Source organism: Leuciscus leuciscus (genome assembly GCF_965113295.1).
Source record: "Leuciscus leuciscus genome assembly, chromosome: 8".
NCBI classification, from domain to species: Eukaryota; Metazoa; Chordata; class Actinopteri; order Cypriniformes; family Leuciscidae; genus Leuciscus; species Leuciscus leuciscus.
In genome coordinates, this window is record NC_138732.1 from 23966707 (window position 1) to 23985860 (window position 19154).

Consider the following 19154-nt stretch of genomic DNA (forward strand, 5'->3'; position numbering starts at 1 on the left):
AATTTCACAAGGACATGCTTTTCTTTTTTTTTTTTTTTGCTAGTATGTCTAAACTTAGTCCAGGTAAATTTGGCATCGTCTCACTATATATTTAGGTTGAGATAATTGTTATTCGTGAAGGCAGACCGCCCGGTGACATGGCCGATGCGTAAAAGCAGACACCGTAAAGCAGTGGCATTTCGCCCCAACACACTGCCATAATTGTCAATTCTTCTCCAAAACGGGCATGCAGTTATATCATTTCAGGGAGACCATTAAACTGTCTGGGCAGTAATGTACCTTGGGATGACTTGGGATGATCCGCATGGCACGAAATAAAGTGGATGACCTTTGCAATGGCAATCAGCTACAACATGCAAGGACATTTCAGGGCAATTATCCTAATGTATGGTGACCGGTTCATCCCAAGGATTTCGAAATATTTTGATGGAGGAGAATCATCTGTCCCAGGTTATTAGATTTGCCTCTCGGAGAGCACAGGAAAAGAACTAGTCCCATCGATTTTACTTTGTCAATATTTCTCCTTTATGATAAACAGCCCACGGTCATTGTAGACACAAAATGAACCCTGCGAAAACAACAGAGCGATGCATAGCGGCTTCATTACCAGTAGCATTATCTCCCAATTACTCAGGCGTTATGTAAACACATCTGTTCTTTTCGGCAAACGCCTATTACACACATTTAACGTCACAGAAACCACGCATATATACGGCAAAATTAGCAAAACTTTTTTCTCTTGTCTACAGTGATTTTCAGACATCCATTGCTACAACAAAACAGGGCGCCTGCAGTCAAACGCTCCCCTTCAAACGTACAGCTAGTTTCCGACAGAATGATTTTGCAAACAAGCGAGGAGTGGGCGCACATTCATCAGCGCACACACAACTTTTTTTTCCCCTTTCTGATTTGATTTCTCTAGGCTAAGGAGAGTGATTTATGGCAACAACCCACTCATAATGCGATTCAAGCCCAAGGCCAGATCCTATCCTGACGGTGACATATTAGAAAAAGTTTGCATGACTCTCGCGCGCCCAACTCTGCTAACAAATGACGGACGTTGAAATTTACACATTCGCTCTCACTTGCTTCCTCAAGAAAATGAAAGAGCTGCCGAGATAATTAAATAGCCACTCGCCTCTCCCGTGGGCCCCTTGCCTTATAAAAAGGGTAAACAATTAGGACGGCGAAAGGCCGGGGGGAACGACAGTCTCAGTAGTGGCCGGAGTCGGTCAGATCATTACTGGCTGAAACATTGTTCTTGACTGCCCTATAAGCAATAAAGATTTATCGATATCGCTCGCGTTACCTGCTCCTGCCCCTCCACCTCGCCGCCGCTTGCTCAGTGTGAACACGAGCATGAGCAACTCGGATCAATTCCGCTGGTTATGGAAGAAAGAAAGAGTGGAAAGCACTGCATTTGTTCTGCTTGAGGGGGTTTTGCAAGCTGTTGAAGTTTTGGACCTGCTCAGCTGGTGCCAAACAGGAAATCTTGGCATTAAAAGATATTATTTAGAAAAAAGAAAAAGAAAAAAGAAGTGTAACCTTCACCTGGTCTACAGTTGAAAATGTCTTTCGATTGCATTTGCCTCCATGTATCAATACATTGAAAACACATTAAAAACTATATTGCCCTAGAGGTATTTGGCATCTGATCAATACAACTATATAAATGTGAAAGTCTGGCTTTGGGTGTACATATTAAATTCACTGTCTTTCACTATCATAAAAAGAGTGACCATTAAGTCCCATTGACCCCAAGAATGATAACTATAACAATAAATATTTTAGCATTTACACCAATGACAGTAAAATTCTGAGGTCTTTCAAGTCGGATGGATGCTGATTGGCTGTCAGTGTTTTTATCGCAAAAAAAATATTCTGAAAGTGTTTTCTGAACCGTTTTTGTTATAGTTGTGCTGTTGTGGTGTGGACTTTACTATTCGGTAACACTTTATTTTAATGGTCCACTTTAGACATTCTAAGTAATGATTAGAAGTAACTTTGCAACTATATGTAAACTACTAGTCATCGGATTATTGGTAGACTTTCTGCTTAATATCTGCTAACACTTTATTTTGATGGTCCACAACAGACACTCTACTGACTATAAGTAACAGACTACTAACAGTATACTTAAAATCTAATGACTGACAGTTGTAAAGTTACTTATGGTTAGCAGAATGTCTAAAGTAAACCATTGAAATAAAAGTGTGACCCACTATTCTTACAGAATTAGAAAGATTATTATTATTATTATTATTATATACTTTATAGTTATCGTGATCATCCTTGGTGTGAATGGGCCTTTGCAGCGGGGTCCAAAAGTCTTAGACCACATCCAAACTCTGGATTTTAATTAAAACCTTGAAATAAACAGAAAAAAACTAAGCTAAAGAAGCATATTTAAATTTATGTTAATTTTTCAGTTCAGCTTCTCTTTCACTTTTTTTTTTATGTTAATCATAAGTACTAACAAAAATGTATTCAATTAGAAAAATGCAAAGTTTTGGAGCCCGTTCATCTGAATTTTTTCTTCACCAAACCGTTATAGGGTTACATATGTTCATAAGTTTTATCAATATACTCACCATTGTTGTTTCAGCAATAGATCCAAAACTGTTAATAAAAATGTTGCATGTTACGTTCACAGGTGGACCTGTGGAAAAAAAGAAAAGAGAAAAACAACAAAACAACAACAACAAATAAGTCAAATGATACTGATAAAAAAAACAGGTTATCCTCCAAATTTTTATCTTACCAAAATTTAAACCTATTCCTTATTAAGAATCAACTACAAAAACTAAAACTTACCTGCTGACTGCTAAATTAGCACATTTTAATTGACTTAAGATACATACATTGCCTTAGCTTACAAAACAAAGATGCTCTTAAAATAAGGAGTGATATGGTTTATTAGACTGATCATCCCAAAGAGAAAGCATTCTGAGGTGAGTCTTCTGTGAAGACAAGGGCCAACAGTATTATTATTAGGACAGAACAAACCCTCAAAGGGAAGCCATTGTTCCTCCCATTTCTGTTTTAGAAATATTGGAAGTAAATATCTTATGCTGGTGCACAACTGAAAACCTGCAGTCAAAGAGACCGATGTATACGACTGAACAGAAACCATACTTCTGCTGTTAAAAAACGAACAAAAAACAAGCGATCCATCACATATGGCTCTGTAAACACAGAGAGGGGGATATTTGGAGTGACACGGCGCTCATGGCCTCGTAAAGACCCTGTCAGGCGGCTCCAGACTTCTGATTCGGTTAGATACAGAGCTGCTGAACAGAATGGAGAAACCCTGAACCCAATTTCTCTGCCTGCTGACGAGCCACACGCAGCATCCTAAGGTGCTGAATGAGTAGATTACTGGAAAGAAACATATTGCAATCTGCAAAGTCTTGCACAATTTATTAGGCATTCTATAAGGCTGCGAAGTGCAATCCCCAAGAAAACTATTACCTGGAAATAAATTTACCTCATGTATGATTTGACAAAATTTTACGCACGATTGTATAGCGCTGCGCCATCAGAAATGTCTTAATTGACGAACAGATCTTAGATGGTCAGGGTAGTGCCATATTTAATTTTAGACAGAAATTAATACGAAGCTGTGAGGAATAGAAATACAGTGCGTTTATTGTACTGTTTAACAACAAAACTCTTTATGTAGACAAAAAGACAAGGCGTTTTGAAAATTCCTGGATCTAGTATCTTTTCAATACTGTATGTGCCATTGTAGAGAAGACTAAGTCACAGCCTCATTTTCATCCGTGTTACATGTGATATGGCGTCAAACCTGACTACGGCCTATATTAGGGCAGGAACAACATGTCAATGTAATCGATTATGTTCATTACGCACTGTTTATGCTCATCCCTAATCCCCTGTCACGCTTCACACAAAACTCATTCTAACTAGCCATTAGCATCTGCTCTAGAGTTTTATTTTGTGTGAAACATGACAGGGGATTAGGGATGAACACGTTGTTCCAGCCCTAGTCTATATCTTAAATCTGCACAACACCTGTGTTTCAAAACCTAGTGAGCAGCCTCACTGCCTGCCTACAAAGGCAGCATCCTAACCATAATCAAACGGATCTGTAACATTCCAGACGCAATACAATAAGCATTCTGCATGAAAGACTCAACTCACAATTGATTTCAATAGTTTTACATTAGCATGTTGCTAAGCTAACAGCACAATTCTCTAACAAGCATAACAATAAGTAGTTGAGCGTAATTCATTTTTGTGTGCGCAACGTAATATTTAATTTCAATCGAAAGCATTATGTATAAGTCAACATAGCTTTGTCCGCCATCTTGTTTTTCATTCGTTGTAGTACATTATCGTTCTGTGTGAAGGCCACGCGATGTTGCCTCAGAATTTGGCTTAAACAAAGTATCTTAGCAGAATTCACTTGCCAACCTTTTGAACCAGACTTTGCCTTCGTACGCGGTTCACTAGTTTTGGAACTGGCTCAAATTGTATCATATTATCCAGGCAGTTCCTGTTTGAGTCTCTATACAGTGTCAAGCCCCATAGTTGCTCTTGGCTTATTCCTTCCACTGGGTATTATACTGGCTGTAATCATTTGTCTGTTCTTGGCTTTCCTTGCCGTATGTGACGCAGCGCAGAGGAAATCTAATGTCCTCAACCCCCACTGCAGTTCATTTGTGAGCCCAGCCTCCAATAAGGAGAGGAGAAAGAGAAAGACAGAGCTCATTAACTGTCAGGAAAGGGTGAGTCATCGCCAAGAATGATTTGCTTTGCCATGTTTTTGCCCAAACAATCTGCGCCCTGCTCTCCTTAGAGAAGCTCACTGCAGAGGGAAGCAACCACCAGCGAAGGGACGTTCAGGTTATTTATACATTTTTCACTCAGCTGTCCTTCCCGGCAAATCAGACCTTAATTTCTGAGCCGTGCCTCCACTCTCATCTCGTAGAGGTGACGGTAGTTTAGAAGCCTCACACGTTTCACTGCGCTTCTCTTTATTACACAGACACAAACAGGACAAGCGAGTCGCAAAGATCAGCCTCGTCTTTCCTAGAGATGAGCTCATCAGAGACAGAGAAGGAGAAAGCGAAGGAAGAGCGTTTTCCCGTACTGTATTGACGTTGCACAGTTAAGTATTTACGAAGAAAAATCAAGACATTCAGAGAGTAATTACTGTGATTAATTTCATGCATAAACAGAACAATCATTAATCAAATGTCCCTTGGGAAAGTATAACCTCCTTAGAAAGCCCATAAATTACGTGCTTGCCACCGAACAGAAGAAGAAGAAAAAAATCAGTTATCCAAGGGACCAATTACTTCTTCATAAACCAACAACCACTACTCATCTTTACAGTTAGCAGTTTATAGTCATTCATTAACAAGGTTCATGTCTAAACTGATCAATATCAGAGTGAGTCCATCTCTTTACCTAGCAGCAACCGGAGAATGATACAGCCTCAAAAGCCATTATTCTGTCTTACACTGGTCAGCTGGAGGGAAAATGGCGCACAAGATGTTATCCCCCAGAGGACACTCTCAATAAGGGAGCAAAACAGATTTATTACAAACAACGGGCACTTAAGATGCCTCCCAGGTAAGTAGACCACCACAAATGAAAGTGTCTGATATAAATAAAGAAAGCTTAATGATATTGCTCATGTTAAAAATCGAGCTGCTCTCAGCAGAAATACAATGGCACAGAGACATTAAATATTTATATGGCTATGGCTATACCGATAAGGTTTTGGCAAGGCAGTTTTCAACTGAAGTGAGATCCACTGGTAACAAAGGGACAGCAATGTGCCCTACCAGCCTTTCCATGTTAGCACACCTCACTGAATCAACACCGGGGCAAATGTCAAGGGCTTCCTCTTACTCCTCGTACACTGACATATGGGCTGATGCTGAGAAAATCTATTGGCATGGGGCAATTTTCAATTTGCGATGCTCTAGTTACGGTGATAGTGTAAAAAAAAAAAGGTGTTAAGCGCCAGCGAAGGAGCTGAGCTTCTTTATGAAGAGTGAAATGGGGGAAAAAAAACAAATAAATCATGTAGCTTCATAATCCAAAATCCATTTCTGTTGAGATTTTGGTGTTTAATGTGATTTCTTCTGATATGAAGAGATTTAGAGTACAACAAAATCAAAATAATACAAAAAATATATAGTATAGAAACATGTAAAATAAAGTATAGAATACTATAAAAAAAGAATATAGTACAGATGACAACAAAAATGACAGAATATAATATAGAATACCTCAAATAGAAGTTTTTGAATATCAAAAATAGAATGCTGTATTTCCATACTACAGAATATAGTAGAAAATGGTACAAAAACCATACTATACTATACTATGGACCACTACTAATAGAATACTACAAAAAGAACAGTATAGAATAGTACGAAAAAATTATACTATCAATCAATCAATCACATTTATTTATATAGCACATTTAAAAACAACACACGTTGGCCAAAGTGCTTTACATACAGCCCAACATACAATATAAGATTATAAAACAATTACAAAAATGATTTTACACTATAATTATTATATACACTAGAATATTACATAAAAACACAATGCAGTACAGAATAGTACAAAAATAGACTACAAAAAGAATATGATACAGAATAATACACAAACAGAAAACTATATTAGGCTACTTAAAAATCAATATTTTGAGTACAGTTTTTTTAATTCTGTCATCTGGGATCGCAGACTCGCTCTCTCGTTTCATACAAACGCAGCTGCTGCCATTTTGCGACAAATGTTTTGTATACTGTAATGGATTATTAGATAAACAGGTACCATTTTAAAATGGTTTCATCTCAGATCAATATCACGTATCCCCATAATTATTAATGTGGCGAAATGCTGTGTAATAAGTGGTATGACTTTACCGTATCCCTTAAATGTCCATCTAGTTGGAACTTGTCGCTTGCTAGTCCCGTCCTTCGGATGAGACGTTAAACCGAGGTCCTGACTCTCTGTGGTCATTAAAAATCCCAGGATGTCCTTCGGAAAAAGAGTAGGGGTGTAACCCCGGCATCCTGGCCAAATTTGCCTCTGTCCATCATGGCCTACTAATCACCCCCATATATACTGATTGACTTCATAATGTTGTCTCCTCTCCACCAATAAGATGGTGTGTGGTGGGCGTTCTGGTGCAATATGGCTGCCGTCGCATCATCCAGGTGGATGCTGCACATAGGTGGTGGTTGAGGAGATTCCCCCTTCCATATGTAAAGCACTTTGAGTACCAAGAAAAGCGCTATATAAATGTAACGAATAATTATTACTATTAGCAACTGCTCTGTCCGTGGATCACGGTGTCTGATTCAAAGATTGCTAGATCTAACGAGCCGTAAATGACGATAACAGCTTGAAGTTGTCAATGCTGGCAAATGACCATGGTATAAGCGTGATAATCCATGGCTAGCTGTGCATTAAGTAAGGGATAATGTAGAGCGAGGCGGTTGTTATAGCGAGTACAACCCCGACAGGCTGATCAGGACCCCGACGCGAAGCAGAGGGGTCTTGAATCAGCCTGAAGGGGTTGTATTCGCTAACAACCGCCTCGCGCTACATTATCCCGCTTATTACATGGCTACCTACCAAATAAATCAATAATTTAACACAAAATATTGATTTAAAAAGGAGTTTATTGATTTAAAAACTATTGTATTGCTTCCGCTAAAGAAAATAATCCGTTCCGTCTCTATGGTTAGAATCCTGCGTCCATAGCAACGCTCTGTTTTTCATGGCAACGGTGTGTTATCAAGAAATAACAGACCACATTCTACATTAGAATTCAATCAAGCCATGTAATAAACTATTTTAATGCACCTCTGCTTCGCGTCGGGTGGTTATTTGCCTCCACGTCGCGCTTAATGCACAGCTAGCCGTAGATTATCCCATACATATAGAAAATTACAAAAAAACAAAATACTCTTTTAGAGTACTACAAACACAGAGCATAATATAGAATAAAAAAAGAATACATAAACAGAATATAGTATAGTACAAAATATAGTATAGAATAGTACAGAAAAAAACAACAAAATATTATACTAGAATAGCAAAAAAAAAAAAAAACTTTTTAGAGTTCCACAAAAAACTGAATATAGAGTAGTAAAAAAACCAAAATACTATACTAGAATACTACTACAACATAATAGCATAAAATAGTACAAAAATAAAAGAATTTTTCTTTGAATTCTACAAAAAAACAGAATATAGAGTGGTTAAAAAAGAGAACATTATATACTAGATTAGCACAAAAACAAACAAAACATTTTAAGCATTAAAAATACAATTTAGCACAACATGCCCTGCAATGTCTTAGCAAATTACTACGACAAAACGTTTAACAATTAACAACCTGTTTTATGCACATAAAGAGCAGCTATGTGGATCCCTGACTCAAACATCATTTTGCATTCTATGCATTTTCTACTTGAAACAACCCACTCCAACAAAACCAAATCCAGATTGGGCAGAAGTCACAGCCATCCATCACTCCAGGTTCGGTTCAGCTAGAGGCGACCCTAACCATTAAGGGGATTGTATTAAAATTCATAAGAGACGGACAGCGACGGCTCGGACGGGGAAAGATGCCTGTGCAGTGACAGCTAGTTTCAGAGAGAGTGTCTGAGTTAGCATTGTCACATGCCTATAAGTAATGACACACTGCTAAATTACCAGGATCTCTTCCTGCCCCTGAGGCTAGCATCACTGATAGGGGAAACATGACAGCCTTGGAGGAGGGAGGCTGGAGAGAGACATAAATCAATAGGAGGGCTGTGGCACTGAGTCCGGAATGGAGAATGAGTCGACTACAGTTTGATTACACTGGATTGCAAGGGTAGCTTCAGCTACAGAACTCATGAGATAAAATGGTCAATATTACAGCGAAATTGATTCACACCGAGGTTAACTGATGGTTTTAATGATATGAGAGACTGAGTTTCCTTACACTCTGTGGCTATGCGTATGAAATAATTAGATTAGAGAATAGAGATAAGAAGGAAATTAGATTAATATGATGAATCTCTATTAAACTGGCCGACCTCTCGGCTGGACTAGCGATGGCACTGAGCTTCCATACCGTCCAATCAAGATTTCACTGGCCATTATATTGAAATGCTGTTAGAGTTATTTACATATTTCAGTAACATATACAGTCCTACCAGTGTTGGGGAGAAACTAGGTAAAAGTATTAAGTTAACGCTACTAAAAAAATTGTTTAATAGTGTGAAAATAATTCAGTTGCTTTTACATTAACAAGCATTTTTTAAACTGTGTTTAAAATTCTACATAATATCTCTGTTGAGCAAATCAAAGGTAATAATCAAAGATGCTCTACTAGAATGTCTTTTGCTTTCAAATAGAGTTAAAACATTTTAACGAATCTGTCTGTTTGGATGATTAATTTTAATTAACCCGTGATAAAAAATTCCCCTATTTATTTGAATCATCATTCAGTTTTCAGGTATTTTATGTCCTTTTTTCTTTAGCAAATTAAATATTTATCTAAATACTGGTTTAAATACTGAATACATTTTTAACTGTTTTCAGTTATATGTTGCTAATATAATTAGTTTATATTATATACTTTTATTGTTATTATTATTATTATTATATAGTTTGAAGCTGTCAGGCCATTTGCTAATATTGCTCCTTTTAACTTATATATATATATATATAGCTTTTTTGTTAGCAACTTCTGGTGTATCGAAGTATAGCAAGAATAGCTAGAATAGAGTAAGAGTTTAACTACTGCCAATTTTGATTAGCTTGTAGAAAAACTATTTTAAAATAACTTCTCCAACAGAGTTATTACCTAAAAATGAGTAATGGAAATATTGTATGGAAACGAAATTTCCTCGTGACTTCCTAATGAACTCGTTCTTCACTACATTGAGCTGTATATTGGATGTGTTAAGGACTCTTAGAAATAAAATGTGTGCAATATAAAAACAAACACTCTGAATATTCATCATCTGAAAAAAAAAAAAAAAAAAATTCAATGTAATTTTCAAACACATCTACAACCTGCTACTTCAAGTAGAAACCTTACATGGTCATGATTAATTTCGTTTAAAGTACCAAGGCATGAAAAACTCACAAACAACATGACTAATAACTAACTATAACTATAAATTAACATACAAACAACCATTATAGTTCTTAACACACTGCTAATATATGCATACGATACACATTAAACATACTGCAGACATATTTTAGAGCACACACCAATAGCTAGCAGTAATCTCAGCTGGGATAAATGATGATTAAACGTTGTGCGATAAATGCAGAATAATACTCTAATGTGATTTGTGGATACTCCTCCTATGATCATTCATTCGAGAACACTGGAGCTGTGACAAACATCCAGAAGGCTTCGCATTAGTCTACATAAAGGGAGTGAGCTGTGTATATAATGCCCGTAATAAAGCTAAATAACAGGGCTCTAATAAGAATCTACCGGCAGCGTTCGGCCCACAGGACTAGAGCTGTATCTCTGCAACCTCAATAGTCACAAAAACAATATTACATGCACCACCGGGACAACCGTACATCAGAATCAAATATATTATTTGAATACAATATCTGAAACCATGGCTTGTTACCTAAAGCAAAAAAATTTGATTAGATGAATAACCGAGCGTCAACAGTTGTTGTTTGTTATGTTCAGTCATATTTAGAAATTCATTTGTTATCCCAATTTAATTATAATTTAAGCCAAGATCAGAGGGAAAATCAGTGGTGCACAGATTAAAATCGTGCCCGGCAACACAGAGCTTATCTTAGGGGTAAACCGGTACTAAATAGTGGCAGTCACAAAGTTCCAATGCTAAACCAACAACTGGAGGCAACACACAGAATTAAATAAGTAGTCATTTCCACAGCATGAGTAAAAGGAAGCTAATTAATAAATAAACGTAAGCTATTTTCAAATGTCTTGCCTGAAGCCCAATTACTCTGATCCTCCTACCAGTGAATAAAGGTCAATAAATGATATCCAATTATACCAGAAAATATAAACTAATATCTCCATGTGTCATTTGGTGTTATCAGTAAGCAAGCCATTTATAAAAAGATCAGACGCCCGTCTGATGTCAGTTGCATTGCGGGCAAATGCTTTAGTTATGTTACTCTCAACCATTAACAAAACACACAGATATCTTGAACTCATTATATCATTTAGCTGTTTCTCAGATGAGATATATCGCCTGCTCATTGCATGAATCAATAAGCTTGTATAATCCTGGATAAATAAAAAGGAAGTACCTTTTTTGTGAGTACCATCCGATTTGGAGCCTTGTGGGTCTAATGAAAAAAAGATCAGGATTAATAACATGATATTCTAACAGCAAGATTGTTTTCTTTTTTTTTTCTTTGCGGAACCAACAATAGAAAAAAAAACAAAAAAACATAAGCAGCATGGCTCACGTATTCTACTTTACACTCGCCAACACTTTGAGCGTTGAAGTGTGTGGCAGGGAATATTGGGTGCTAAGGGCATACTAAAGGCAAGAGCAGGTAAGGAGGGATGCACTTATTCGTCCAAAACTTCAGAGCGGGCAGGACAAGAGGCAAAGCACTGAAATGAAAGAAAGGATGGGGGTTGCAATGCATATCTGGTCACGGGAGGCAGAGGTTAGCAAAATGCACGAATAGATGCAATACACTAGGAGGGAAAATGCAAAGACTACATGTCAAACTGGCTTCACTTTGAGTTTTACACAAACTGTAAAAAGGATAATTGTTTTCAAGATTTTGTCTTAACCAGTAGATCAAATTGATTTGCCTGGCATTGGGTTGCAGGGCTGTGCAATACAAAAGGAATGGGAACTTACTTTGGGACCACAAAACAGCTCCCCCTTTTTTGTTGTTTTACAAAGAGAACCATTTTGGGGCATTTTCCCTACATTTTTAACCTAGAAAACATAGGTCAGGTCACAGTGCACTATATTCCAGTCAGTTTCCTCAAAACCATACAGAAACTACTACAATCGTGTTTTTCTTGTACAGTTCTGTATGGTAATCACAAGGATAAAGATGCTCCTTATAAAACACTACCATGCACATTTGTGACCACAGTTATCGTGTACAGTAATGCGCCACAGCGAATGCAGTTCAATCTGTTCAGTTGAGGCAACAGCACCGTGGGTGGTCGTCATTTGTGTGTTACCCTAAACACAAATCACTCATCCACTGGATCCTAATTAACATACGCAAACATGAAATGTAGACGGGTGATTTAAAGACTTCAAAAGTCCTTCCTTACTTCTTCAGCCCAACAGCATGTTCACCAATAACGCAGACGCCGGCATAATCCAGGACTTCCCAAGAGGCTTATCCTTTGTGAAAGAGCTACGTTAACCATTCAATTCCCAGTCCCCATGACCCAGCATTGATTATCCCATCTAAAGCTCTTAGATAAATGATATCAGCGACAAATATTTTAGAGACGCCCACTTCTTTATCGGGTAGAGAACAGCTGATCCCTGTGCATTTCCATCACCAATCGTACAGAGCTAATATTAAAGGGTTAGTTCACCCAAAAATGAAAATTCTGTCAGTAATTACTCACCCTCATGTTGTTCCAACCCCGTAAGACCTTCGTTCATCTTCGGAACACAAATTAAGATATTTTTGATTAAATCTGAGTACTGGATCACTCCTCCATATGCTTCTAAGACACTATAACTTGCTGGCCCAGAAAATGCATTAAAGACATGGTTAATATAGTCCGAGTGACTACAGTGGCTTTATTAAGCGACGAGAATACTTTTTGTGCGCAAAAAAAATTAAATAAATAACGACTTTACTCCACTATTCATTTCCTTCTCTCTGGGCCTCGAGTTAGTTCACGTAGTGTTTTAGCGCAGCGCGTCTGTGTTGCACGTCACCACGTAGGCTCACTATTGGCCGACGCTGGTCATGTGTGTGATGCGTGTGACGTACAACACAGAAGCGCTGCGCTATTACACTACGTGAAAAAACTCGAGGCCCAGAGAGAAGGAAATGAATAGTGGAATAAAGTCGTTATTTTGGGGGGGTTTTGCGCACAAAAAATATTCTCGTCGCTTTATAAACTTAAGATTGAGCCACTGTAGTCACTTGAACTATATTAACGATCTTTTTAATGCATTTTCTGGGCCAGCAAGTTATAGTGTCTTAGAAGCCTATGGAGGAGTGATCCAGCTCTCAGATTTAATCAAAAATATCTTAATTTGTGTTCCGAAGATGAAAGAAGGTCTTACGGGGTTGGAACAACATGAGGGTGAGTAATTACTGACAGAATTTTCATTTTTGGGTGAACTAACCCTTTAAAGAGGTCAGAGAAGACAAAAGTATATTAAAAGAAGAAATGTTCTATTCATACTTTTAATTGAAAACAGTTCTGAAAATGAAACCAGCGACGATTAACCTACTATTAGGGCATGAATTTGATGCAAAACAATCGACATAATAATACACCCAAACGGTCTTTTGCAAAGGCTAATCTCAATCTAACCATCTTGCACAGTAAAAATTATTTTTATTGATATTGAGTATGTTCTTAAAAATTTCTGAATGTCAATGTTACTTGCCGTTTCTATGCAATTATTTGTGAAAAGTACTAGCAATTTCTGAGTGAAAATTGTTTCAACGTAAACCCTACACCATTTTTTTTTTTTTTTCAGTCTGCAGACAGTGATAAATCGCTCTGGAGTTGCACGATCAAGTTCAAATGCGAGTAACAGAAGTTTTAAAATTACATTTCCATGGATGATTGTCTCTGCAGCCCTGTGAGAACTGGAACAATTTGTAGGCGATGAGCTAAAACGTGTATGAAAAATTAAAATCACATCTAACCTTGCTCTGTCTCGGTGTCATTTGATTGTTCTGTTGTGTTGTTTCTTGAGGCCCGCAGCCCCCCCTCACAGACGCATTGCCTTCTCTCTCTACCCGCGAAATAAAAACGCAATTATCTAGCGCGATCCTGGGACGCTTCGTTACCCCCATGGTGGAAATACAGTTCATAGCATCTCTGAAAGCTTGCTTGATGTTACAAAATCATTTATAGCCACCTCTTAAAGCAGATACACACATTCTGCTGGGGATGCTGCTGCTCTCTGCAGATAACTTATCCGGTAGCTTCAAACATCACATAAGAAACAGTCTTGATCAGGATTTCACTCATTTATCATCATTTAAACCGAGTGAAAAGCATCTGTAGGTTCACCATTGCCGTTTGTATGTGAACGCTGCACCCCGGCTCATTAGAGAATTCCCATTAATCCTATTAAAGTCCCATTAAGCATGTGCTGATAGCACCAAATTAACATCAAGCTCCACCAGCTACTAAACTCAGTTCTGCACTTTACATGAATGAGGAGGAGATGCAAAGAGGTAACAGACACAATACAGGACATCCAAAAAGAAAAACAAAAAAGCAATCAGTAAATATACCGCAGCAGACTGTATATTTACAAAATGTACACTTGTCTCATCGAACCCATTCAGAAGCAAAGCGAAATAGTAATCAGAAGGTATTGCACTGATCATGACTATAATGCATCGTGGCAGCTGGTCTGAAACGGGACGGGAGGGAGACTGTTGGTGTACGGCATGGCGCAAGCAGCCGATGATTGTGCTATTTGGGCGGAATCTGTAGCACCTCGTGGCTGTCGGCCTCGTAGCTCCTCGCTGTGACTGATGAGAAGGGACAAGGTTAACGTGGGTACGGGAGGCGCAGCTGCATTCCAAAGCATTCATCACTAGCGGCCGCAGATTACAGCTCAAGCTAGCGGACCAACTGTCCCCGCTCCTCTCAGGTTCACACGTCCCCAATTTGTTTAACGCAGCACTTTGATCTGTCAGCGAGCGCTAAGATATGGTCTATTCCAGAAAAACTGAGGCTAAAGTGTGTAATATCTGTGGTACCAAACGGAATACATTTTTTTTTCTTTTCTTTTTTTGGTTTCACCCCTGTTCACTCTTGGTCAGCTAGACAGATAGTACCGCCTCAAGGTTGAGTCAATGCCGCTGTGCTGAGCTGGTCAGGATGCTCTTTTTGATACACATTTTGGTGAAATGCATATGAAAATGGCATAGGCAATGGCAATGGCAAAGAAACACTTACCAATAAGGTAAACTAGTTAACATCAGTTAATACATTAGGTATATAGGCTATATATATATGAAGAGTTCAGATGCAAAAGCCTCTAAGTGCCATCTGAAATTTTCTTCTAGAATGATCATTTTTATAAAGCTTGTATATTTAAGTTAAGTAATTTCACTGAAATGACAATTAATAGGTAATTTGCATTGCCATTTAAGTGAAATTATTGAACTTAAATATACGAGCTTGATAAAAATTATCATTCTAGAAGAAAATTTCAGATGGCACTTAGAGGCTTTTGCATCTGAACTCTTCATATATATACTGTATATATATATATATATATACTGTATGTATATATATATATATATATATATATATATATATATATGTATATATATGTATGTATGTATGTATATGTATATATGAAAAAAATAGGCCAAACTAATAATTATTGTACAATACCCAACCGTTCAAAAGTTTGGTTCAGTAAGATTTTTTTTTCAAAGTAAGTAATGCATTAAATTGAGTGACAGTAAAAACATTTATAATGTTACAAAAGCTTTCTATTTCAAATAAATGCAGTTCTTTTGAATGTTCTATTAATCAAAGAATCCTAAAAAATGTTTCATGGTTTCCACCAAATTTTGTTTAAATTATAATAATAAAAATAATAAGCAGCACAACTGTTTTCAAGATAATAAGAAACGATTTCTGAAGGATCATGTGACACTGAAGACTGGAATAATGATGCTGAAAATTCAGCTTTTTCCATCGCAGGAACAAAATACATTTTAAAATGCATTAACATAGTAGACAGTTACTTTATGTTGTAATAAAATACAAAATATATAAAACAGTAATATTGTGAAATATTGATAATGCAGTGTTAATGTCTCAATGTTAATGTCACTTTTATTTGTATAGCACTATTAAAACAACACATGTTGACCAATGTGCTTTACATTATCTCAGTAAGATAGACAAAATAGTACAATAGTAATAGAATAAAAAGAAAAAAAATCATCATCAAAAGGATGAATAGGCCATGGCAAACAAATGTGTCTTAAGTTGTACTTTAAAAACATGTACAGAGTCAGCGTCCCTAACATGTAATGGTAAGCTATTCCAAAGTCTTGGCGCTACTACCCCAAATGCACAATCCCCTTTCTGGCTTAACTTGGTCCTTGGAATTTTCAGCAAATTTTGAGTTGATGATATCAAAGTTCTTCCTGTCTGATACTGCATTAACAGATCTGATAAATAAGTCGGTGCAAGGCCATGAAGAGATTGATACACCAATAAAAGAAATTCAAAATCAATCCTTTTTACAGGGAGCCAAGAGACCAAGGATGGATGGATGTGTTGACGTTTTTTAATTTTTGTAAAAAATCTGCAGCGTTTTGAACCTTTTGCAACAGTAGAATAGATGCTTGACAAATACCCTTATATATAAAGAATTACAATAATCAAGTCTTGATGATATAAGAGCATGGTTTGCCATTTCAAGGCTCTTATACGTCAGACATGATTTCATCTTAGCCAGATTTCTCAGATGAAAACCACTTTACCACAAGATTTATCTGTGCATTCAACTTCAGGGAGCTATCAATATAAACACCCAAGTTTTTAACACGTTCTTTAACATATAATGACAGTGGGCAGAAATTTAACTCTGCTGCGCCCCTTGTTCCTCTGGGGCCAAACACTACAACCTCCGTCTTATTTTCATTGAGATATAAAAAGTTAGAAGCCAGCCATGATTTAAGATCAGACAGGCAGGACATCAGAGGTTCCAAGCTATTTCCACTTATTAACGGTAAATATATTTGCAAGTCATCTGTATAGCAATGAAATGCGATGTCATACCTCTTGAAAATGTCTTCCAACGGGAGCATATAAAGCGAAAAGAGCGTTGGGGCCAGGATAGAGCCTTGTGGCACACCACATATTAGTGACGTTGATCTTGATGTATAACAAGTCAAATCTTACAGCCATGCTTCTAGCAGTCAGGTATGACTTAAACCAATTTAGGGCCTTTCTTCCCCTGAATCCCTACTCTTCTAGCCGCGAAAGCATTACCGTGTGATCTATTGTATCAAAAGCTGCAGTTAGGTCTAATAAAACTAACACTACTGAATCACCAGCATCCACTGTCATCAGTAAATCATTGAACACTTTTACAAGGGCAGTCTCTGTGGAATGATGCTTCTTAAAACCAGACTGGTAAACTTCACCAATATTATTCTGTTCTAAGTAAACATGTAGTTGATTAAACACCACTTTTTCTAAATTTTGACATAAATGAGAGATGAGAGTCTGAAATGAGTCAAGTCAGTTGGATCAAATTTGGGGTTTTTTTTAGTACAGGTTGCACAAAGGCCTGTTTCAGCATGCTAGGAAATATACCTGTGTCTAAGCTTTTATTCACAATTTGAAGAATACTAGGTCCAATAACCTCAATGTTTTCTTTTAAAAACCATGGAGGAACCAGATCTATAACTGACCCGGTAGGTTTCAGCCTGCTTACAATTTCCCGCAGCCGCTGAAATGTAATGAGTTCAAACTGATTAAAAACTGCAGTCTGTGTAACAAGGCCTAAAAAGTCACTGCTCATTTGTGGGATAATTCCTTGAAGATTCTCAATCTTAGTTTTAAATGAATTAATTAAGTTCTCGCATATCAATGGGGTCGGATCTAGATTTAATATAGGAGGGTTTATAACTGTATTTATAATATTAAATAACGACCTAGGATTGTTAGCGTTTTTTTTTCTTCTATTAGCTCAACGAAATACTTCGATTTGGCTGATATTACAGTCTATTTTTTAAACAGTTTAATACATGTAAATTTTTTTGCGCTTCCTTAAAGATGGCATAATAAATTTGTAACTTATTTTTCGTCCCCTTTCTCTGTTTTTTGAACAGTAATGTAAATGGACTCATTCATTGTAAATTCGTATTCAGTCGTAATATGTTAATTTTAAGTTATAAATGTAATAAAAAAATTACAAAAAATACAAATGTAAAAATGAACATGAACCTGAATTAATAAATGCATTGATAGTTAATGACATTTAATGCATAAACAATGAACTGAACCTTGTTGGAAAGGGTTACCAAAAATTACACACTTCAGCCTTATTAAAATAAAATCTTACATTATTCATTGACTGAAAATTTACATGTGAAAGATTATGATCTGAAAATATATAAATCCTGGTCCTAGCTGCATGGGGTGCCCCAAATGTGCCAGACTATGATCTTTCCATTTCAAATGGTCCCGGCTAAATCAGTTGGAAGGATTTCCCACTGTGAGTCCCAGTCATGATCAGTGTAATTTCTTCTCATGCCAGCACATTCGTTGCTTCAGGCAATTCTTATCTTTTTCACTCCCTTTTTCACTATTGCTGTACGACCAAATTTGCAGGAGAGGCAGTAATCAGAGGAGGTGAACTCCTCCTCCTCACCATGAGCTGGAAAAAATGTCTTCACACATCAGATGCTGTTTACGTAGGAGCCTAGGACCCTTGAAATGTTCTCTCTCGGCTTTTCCTTCAGAAATGTATCAAGATATGCTGTCAGGCTTCCTGCTACATGAATTTTAGGGAATGCGTTCTACAGTGGAGCACAGAAAACTGTCTGAGGACGCGCGAGCTTCCGGCTCAGAGTGTAGTTACATGCTTGACCTGACAGCTGTGACGAACCTTTGTATTTCATAATGTCTGGTCTGGTCATGTGACCATGGGACCCATGTGCCCTTATAAAATGAAGTGAATGAATTACATAATGAAATCACGAATGAGGGCCAGTGTTTATTCATACAGCGGATATCAACTGCCATTGTAACTTTTGTTATATTTATATATATTATATATAATTTCTGACAATTAGGGTTTAAATTACACATTGAAACCATAAAGGCAATGCGGAGTTTATGATGTTGAGAATATTTGCTTCTTCTGGGTAAATTTAAGTGAGAAAACAATCAACCGACGCCATTCAGGTTGCAGCAAAACTCA

General features: G+C 37.2%; 1 protein-coding gene across 3 annotated transcripts in view; it reads right to left on the reverse strand.

Moving 5' to 3' along the window:
* Positions 1-19154, reverse strand: part of glra1 (glycine receptor, alpha 1) — a 55063-nt gene that overhangs the window by 25953 nt on the left and 9956 nt on the right. Inside the window, exons 3-4 of one of the 3 annotated variants that reach the window (XM_082177292.1) lie at positions 11311-11349; positions 2592-2659 (exon numbers count right to left, since the gene is read on the reverse strand). In XM_082177292.1, coding sequence (XP_082033418.1) covers positions 2592-2659; positions 11311-11349 — 107 coding nt within the window. Of the gene's footprint in view, positions 1-2591; positions 2660-4437; positions 7565-11310; positions 11350-19154 lie in introns of those variants that run through there. The other 2 variants (XM_082177294.1, XM_082177293.1) reach the window with 2 other exon arrangements.